A 7,601-nucleotide genomic window follows, 5' to 3' on the forward strand; every position below is an offset into this window, starting at 1 on the left:
AGATAACTTTTTTTTTGGCAGCTTAGATAACTTTTAGAACAAATGAGTTATGGTGTTTCTATTAGTAGACTCGTTTTAGATAACTTTTGTATAATTAAGGCAATGGATTTCAAAGGGAAAGGCCGTAAGGGAGTAAGGGCGATTTCAATGCTACGGGTTTGAACTCAGATCACGAATACCACCTTTCATAATTTTGCTTTAAATTGCAACGAAACCAAACAACATTGAACTAATGAGATAATATACTAACAACTTCAGAATCGCTTAACTATCGCTCTTATTATATACAAAGTTTTTGATTCGTGATAATAATAATACAAAGTTTATTGTAGCAACTTTAATAAGTAACCACTTCACATCTTCAATGAACTAATTGAAGAAATCCTAATATGCTAAAACTCTAACCTAAAAAAACTAATTATATAATTTTAAGAAAAAAACTAATAATTTACAGTAAACAGTAAAAAAAAATTTAACTGTCGATGTTCGTAAATAAACTTCTCCTCGGCCAACTCTGCACCACATCCTCGTCGGCGAATAACGCGGCGGCGACGTTTCCGTGCGTTTTTTGTTCAAAACGACATCGTTTCATCTTCCGATGAGCTTGTTTCGGAGCATTTGGAACGATAATTTCGTCGAAATTTTCCAGATTATTCAGCATTTCGATTGAATTTCGGAATGCTTTTGTTTTTGACGGTGTACTGTATGCGAAATGCATGTTTTTCGCTATTATTGCCTGCATTAATCAAAATTAAACTATTAATTCTCCAAAATTAATCAAATAACAACAATTGAAGTATAATTTACGACGAAATCGATTAAACTTACCGAATCGCGAACCGTTTTCGATACGAGGAAGAGTTGTTTTAGGTCGTCATGATCAACTCCACATACTACCTTAATCTGCAACAAAATCAGTTCAATAATTATTAATTAACACTCAAATTACTAATTAAAACTAATTATCATCATAATTACGCAAATTGAAGCTTAAATAATTGAATTAACTAAATAAACAAAATGAAATCGCTAATTACAGCAAGCTTCGTACAATTCGCATCATAATTAAGCAAATTGAAGCTAAAACTGTTGAATTAACATCATAATTAATCAAATTAATCAATTTAATTCAATAAATCAGCAATAAAATCACTAATTACAGCATTTTCATACAATTCGCAACATAATTAAGCAAATTGAAGCTTAAAAGATCGAACTAATTCAATAAAATCACTAATTACAACAAAATTAAGCAAAATTGAAGCTAAAAAGTTGAATTAAAAAATTACCAGAAGTTCTTGAGGTAAATCTTCAAGCAAAGACGACGAACATTGATAATGAATTTCTGGAAAACATCGCTTTTTTTTCATAGGAGTAATTAAACAAAATTGTTCGTTGATCAATTTGCAGGAGCAGCTATTATTATTATTATCAGATATTAATACTCGTTTTCTTCGTAATGAGAAACTTAAGCTCTTCGTCAACGCCATACATTCACCTGAAAAATTCAATTAAATGTTCTCAAATATTAGCAACAATTTATCTTATTGTTTGGTTCATATGAGAAATTACAATTCCAATAACAAAGGTTGACTCCTACTAAGTAATTAAGCATTTAATTGCTAAATGTTTCGACTCGACACAATTTACAACCGTCTTACACAATAACTACTGGTCGAAAAGGTTATGAGAGTTGAACCTCAATGAAATTTAAATAAATTTCACCTAGTTTTAAGTAGAGTAAATTTTCTACATTTTGGAGAAAGTAAGAACTTAATAGCTAAAATTTTCGAGTCGGTGCAAAATAAGACGGTTTTACAGAAAAATTATTAGCCGGGAAATACTTACTTGTAAAAATGAGGTGAAATAGAACTTTTTTTTAGAGAGGGGAAATATAAGGTCAGATTTTAATGGGGAAAGGGTAAAAATGGGAAAGTGGGTTTTTGGTAGGACGGTTGTATTTATAGAGGGTACGGTTTGTTTTTATTTTTGAAAAAAAGGAAAATGGTTTGAGTAGCCGTTCGAGGAAAATGTAGACAGGTGGCGGGAAGTGGTTCGTTGAGGCGAGAACGTGGGATGATTCAGATGACGTAGGATTTTGGTGGGCTATGTCGAGTCTCTTTTTGCTACACGGGATTCTATTGGAGGGTCAAATAATATCTCACTTGTAAAAATAAGACAAAAATGTCAAAAATGTAATATCTGAGGGGTTGTTTGGTTACCCATTCTAAAACACATGAATTGTAATTCATGTGATTTGTAAAATAGGGGAGTTGTTTGTTTGCCCCAAATCATATGAATTGAAGTTCCATAGGAACTCAAATTCCTCCATGATGTGGGAAGTTGCTTACCTAGGTCCCCCTTAGGTAAGTGGAAATTCCTGTGGAATTCACTTCCCACATTCCAATCAAACAACTTTTTCCAATTTCATGTGATTTATAAAATCACGGGATCTCTTAATTCCTTGGAACTTCAATTCCCTCAGCGAACCAAACGACTCCTAAGAATTAATAAGATGTTTGTCGTATTTATGTAAATGGGTCATATTTAATCCGTCTTAAATAGGAATTTGTGTTTGTATAATCGGGAATCCGCAGTTGACGGTTGTTACCTTATTATCATTACTAGGGGTCGTTTGATACTTTGATTAATGCGGGAAGTGTAAATTCATGTGAAGTAGAACATCATCGAAAATAAACTCTCTTTCCTAATTCATGAAAATTTTAAAAAGTGCTTAGTTACCTATGTGAGAACTTAATTCATGAGAATTGCAAATTACAGGTGTTGATAAACAACTTCCTAAATTTTTTTAGAGAGTCAATTACATGAAAAGTTCCACTTCCCCATTTTTGCAAAAATAAGGCAACCAAACAACTCTCTTTTTTGCAATTCATAGAAAAAAAAAATTTCATTAATTTTTACAGGGGCAACCAAACAAACCCCTAATATTCGTTATTAGAAAGTCTTTTACTAGTTTTAAACCCGTGCAAAATTGCACGGGTATGTATTTTGGCCCGTATTAATGTTTTTGGATGTATTTTTTTTTTTTTTTTGCATTTGTATTGTACATATCTAGTTGGTCTAAATCAGCAATCTACATAATTAATGTTTAAATTTGTTACAAATACGTATTCACATGTAATGGTTTAAGAGGAAATAAGAAAGAATATTTTTTTAAAAAAAATATATCGTACTATCTAGTCTTTAAAAATTATGCATGTAATTTATTCGCATTATATGTAATTCAATCCCGTAATTAAATGTAATTCCTTCTCGTAATTATGTAATTTTATTATTATTTTTTTAAAAAAAATTATGTAATTCATTTATTTGTAATTAGTTTCATTTATTCCGATTTGTAATTCATTCCGCTTGCCATTAATTTCATTTATTCGGAATGTATAAAATTATTTCATAGTATTTGTTCTAAGACGGAATTTGTCGCATGTTTGTATAATAGAATTACGAAGAAATAAATACATTGCACACTAACGGGTCCCATCATAACATGTATTTCCAAAAAAAAAAGGTTGAATTAATGACGTGGCACGTCCTGGATTGAGTATTGTCTTCTGAATTAATAAAGATAAGATTATAAATCATTTAATGATAAAAAGTTTAAAATAACATAATCTATATATACAAAAGAAAATTGAAATCTTGATAGTGATCGACTATTTTTCTTCCCAACTCCTAATGAATAATGTTTACATTATTTTGTGAGGTAAAAATAAATTAAAGGTAAATTATTTACTTGATGGTGAAAAACTCTAGATGCGGCTTTTTTAAGGGGATTTTAGCTAATTAGGTTGTTTTACCATAATAGTAATGTCAAGTCATTATTGAAGAATTTATTTATTTTATTAGATTTTTTATTATAATTTTTGTTTTATTATGTGGGTTGATTTTGGTGGCTAATAAGTGGGTTGTGTGCTAATAATGGATTTATGCTTAATTTGGGGAAAAGCCAGGGCTTTAGTGGGACATGATATGTGAGTGACTATAATAATGTGGGAATGGTGGTTTAGTTGACTTTTAGGTAAGATATAGGTAGGTAAAATACTTCTAGCATGGTTGATTATATTGGATTTAAATTAATTAGGTAAGTCATCTTTGTGTTTAGCTTATGTTAGAAAAAAAAAAAAAACTCCTTTTTAACACAAAATGTTTTGTAGATAGTTTACCCTTTATTCACTAACATAGTAGTAAAATATAGTTTTGGTAATGAAAAAGTAAATTTTGGGTTTCGGGAAAAAATAAAGACACAATTCTTGTGATTTATTTTGTTATTACAGGTTTATAACGAAGCGTATATAATTTAGGAAGTTTTTTCACAAACATTATAGATAGCTGCGAAATAGTAAGTTTGTCAATAATCACACTATACGAAGTAGTTCATTATTTATATTTGTTAATTAGATTTATTAATTAGTCTCACTATATATGGATAAATTCGTCTAAAGTGAAAGACGAATCAAATATGCTTAAAAGGGTGATATTTTTGGACCCCATCATGTAATTTGTTGCTTGTCTTATGTTTAAAATGGATGAATATTTAGTCTGTCTATAACTATAGACGAATATCTCCCACTATAACAAGAATATGTGCATCTTTATTTATGTAGGTTGGGGATAAAATTTTCACAATGTTGAAGTACCTATTGGCGTATGGCACACTAATTCATTCACTTTTGTTGTCTATCGTACCAATTATATAATCCAACAATATACTATTTCACATTTGTGCTTTATTCCTTTCACCCTTATCTTATTTTCTTGATTGAATAAATGTGTACCACTTGTGTACTATGTCTAGCAAACCCATTCATTTTGTTCTGTACATATGTAAAATTTAATTAGAGCAAGTCTCTCTTATGACGAGTATATTCGTTATAAATTTGCGATGAGTCAAGTATTATTCATGTGAGTAGATAAAATAAAATAGATACAATGCTGCTTCTTATATATGCACTCTACTTTTATCGTATCTACCTATATTTTGACATGTTAACAAATTTGCGATGGATATATCCGACACAAATGAAAATGTGTGATTTAATTAATATAGTTATCTTCATGGTTAAGAGTTACTTGTACTTGGTTTTCACGTTCCTTGCTTTGATTCCCATCCAATGGTTCTTTCTACGGAGTATGATTAATGATGGAGGTAGGATTTGAATTTAACGGACGTGACAGATTTCAGTGAGGGTAAAATAGTAATAACAAAAAATAAGATAGGTGGAAAGAACGAAAATTTTACGTAAAAATTTATAAAAATCTAATGTTCAACGAGGGCGAGAGCGCTCCTCAAGTCCTCTTAATTACCCCTTAGATTCGGCCACTGAGTGAAGATGTTCACAATATTTGTAGATTTATGCGCGGCCACTTATTCCAGATTTTAACCAATGTAAAATTAACACAGTAAAAAAGTAGAAATTGTGGCGGCTTTACACATATAGCAAAGGACTTGTATAAAATTTTAGTAATGAGAAACAAGAGCTAGTTCGAGAAAAAAAAATACATAATTAAATTATTTCAACCTATTATAATTCATAATATATTGTCTATTTTATATGAGTAGTCAGAAAATTTAGTGGGTTTATTGATGCAATAGTAGATCTTAAACATTTGGTCTAACTCCAATTTGTTCTTACTATGGTGGGGTTGACCTGATTTGGAGCCAACATAAATTGACCAAGTTGACTTTGACTTTTGTTAATTGGCTAAAAAAACACTAGATAAAAAGTGAAAAACGGGTCAAGTAATTAGCCGTGTGTAATGGGCCAAGACTTAATAGCGCGTCAATGTAAACCCCAACACAAATTCTCAATATAGACGGACACTATCCGTCTATACGTATAGACGGATACCATTTCTTCTCACAAAATACCCATTTACCATAAAGTGGGAAGCACATGGGAGTGCCCCACCTTGTCCCCCCTACCCATTTTATTAGAAGTCTTTACCCGTCTGTTCGCCCCACCCGTCTATACCAAGACCTATTGAAACCCCAATTACGTGTGACGGTTGTATTTTGCTATGGGCTTGGGTGGGGGCGCAATTAGTGGCGTCCTAAGTAAGTCCCAAACAGCTCAAATTGAACTGTATAATACACGATTTTTCGGGAGTCCAGGGTTCCGGAATAAAATTCTTCGGAAATTACATAGAAAGTTCCTCGGATCAAATAAAGCGGCCACGCAAAATTTGAGTAGCAACGGAAGACATTTGGGGATGCCGGTATGCCATAAACCAGCATTCGTTGAACCTCGGATAATCGTGAAAAATGGATTAATGCTCGTTATTTGAGGCTGAATCGAAGAGGTTAACTCCTGAAATGACCTCGAACGTGTGACTAAAAAACCGGGAGAAAAAGAAACCGGGTCCGGTACGACCTCCCGAACGGCTCAAATTGAAGTGTATAATACACGGTTTTTCGGGAGTCCAGGATCCCGGAAAAAAATTCTCCGGAAATCACAGAAAGTTCCTCGGGTCAAATAAAGCGGCCACGCAAAATTTGAGTAGAAACGGAAGACATTTGGGGGTGCCGGTATGCCATAAACCAGCATTTGTCGAACCTCGGATAATCGTGAAAAATGAATTAATGCTCGTTATTTGAGGCTGAATCGAATAGGTTAACTCTTGAAATGACTTCGGACGCGTGATTGAAAAACTGGGAGAAAAAGAAACCGGTCCAGTACGACCTCCCGAACGGCTCAAATTGAAGTGTATAATACACGGTTTTTCAGGAGTCCAGGGTCCCGGAACAAAATTCTCCGGAAATCACATAGAAAATTTCTCGGGCAATATAAAGCGGCCACGCAAAATTTGAGTGGCAACGGAAGACATTTGGGGGTGCCGGTATGCCATAAACCAACATTCGTCGAACCTCGGATAATAGTGAAAACTGGATTAATGCTCGTTATTTGAGGCTAAATCGAATAGGTTAACTCCTTAAATGACCTCGGACGCGTGATTGAACAACCGGGAGAAAAAGAAACCGAGTCCGGTACGACCTCCCGACAGCTCAAATTGAAGTGTATAATACACGGTTTTTCGGGAGTCCAGGGTCCCGGAACAAAGTCTCCCCGGCAATCACATAGAAAGTTACTCAGGTCAAATAAAGCGGCGACGCAAAATCCGAGTAACAACGGAAGACATTTGGGTTTGCCGGTATGCCAAAAACCCGTATTCGTCGAACCTCGGATAATCGTGAAAAATGGATTAATATTCGTTTAATGCTCGTTATTTGAGGCTAAATCGAATAGGTTAACTCCAGAAATGACCTCGGACGCGTGATTGAAAAACCGGGAGAAAAAGAAACCGAGTCCGGTACGACCTCCCGAACGACTCAAATTAAAGTGTATAATACACGGTTTTTCGGGAGCCCAGGTTCCCGGAAAAAAATTCTCCGGAAATCACATAGAAAGTTCCTCGGGTCAGATAAAGCGGCCACGCAAAATTTGAGTAACAACGAAAGACATTTCGGGGCGCCGGTATGCCATAAACCCGCATTCGTCGAACCTCGGATAATCATGAAAAATGGATTGATACTCGTTATTTGAGGCTGAATTGAATAGGTTAACTCCTGAATTTATGACCTC

General features: G+C 33.7%; 1 protein-coding gene across 2 annotated transcripts; it reads right to left on the reverse strand.

Moving 5' to 3' along the window:
- Positions 1 to 263: 263 nt before the first annotated feature.
- Positions 264 to 1,930, reverse strand: LOC141591362 (F-box protein SKIP27-like). 2 transcript variants are annotated; one of them, XM_074411675.1, is made up of 4 exons: positions 1,849 to 1,930; positions 1,290 to 1,498; positions 829 to 903; positions 264 to 736 (listed from the first exon to the last, which is right to left on the reverse strand). In XM_074411675.1, the coding sequence occupies exons 2-4, from the start codon at positions 1,488 to 1,490 to the stop codon at positions 473 to 475; spliced, it is 540 nt and encodes a 179-aa protein (XP_074267776.1). In that variant the 5' UTR covers positions 1,491 to 1,498; positions 1,849 to 1,930; the 3' UTR covers positions 264 to 472. The 2 variants fall into 2 exon arrangements, with proteins under 2 accessions (XP_074267776.1, XP_074267777.1); XM_074411676.1 differs by lacking the exon at positions 1,849 to 1,930 and adding an exon at positions 1,726 to 1,817.
- Positions 1,931 to 7,601: the final 5,671 nt, after the last annotated feature.

The sequence above is a fragment of the Silene latifolia genome, chromosome 7 (assembly GCF_048544455.1).
Source record: "Silene latifolia isolate original U9 population chromosome 7, ASM4854445v1, whole genome shotgun sequence".
Taxonomy (NCBI): Eukaryota; Viridiplantae; Streptophyta; class Magnoliopsida; order Caryophyllales; family Caryophyllaceae; genus Silene; species Silene latifolia.

What these genes read in the sequence shown, in the direction of transcription:
- LOC141591362 (XM_074411675.1), bottom strand. Translation starts at nt 1,490, where the DNA reads ATGGCGTTGACGAAGAGCTTAAGTTTCTCATTACGAAGAAAACGAGTA. An exon ending in ATTTACCTCAAGAACTTCTG is followed by an intron (nt 904 to 1,289) that starts GTAATTTTTTAA and finishes ATTTTGTTGCAG; the next exon opens with ATTAAGGTAGTATGTGGAGT. An exon ending in CGAAAACGGTTCGCGATTCG is followed by an intron (nt 737 to 828) that starts GTAAGTTTAATC and finishes TGATTAATGCAG; the next exon opens with GCAATAATAGCGAAAAACAT.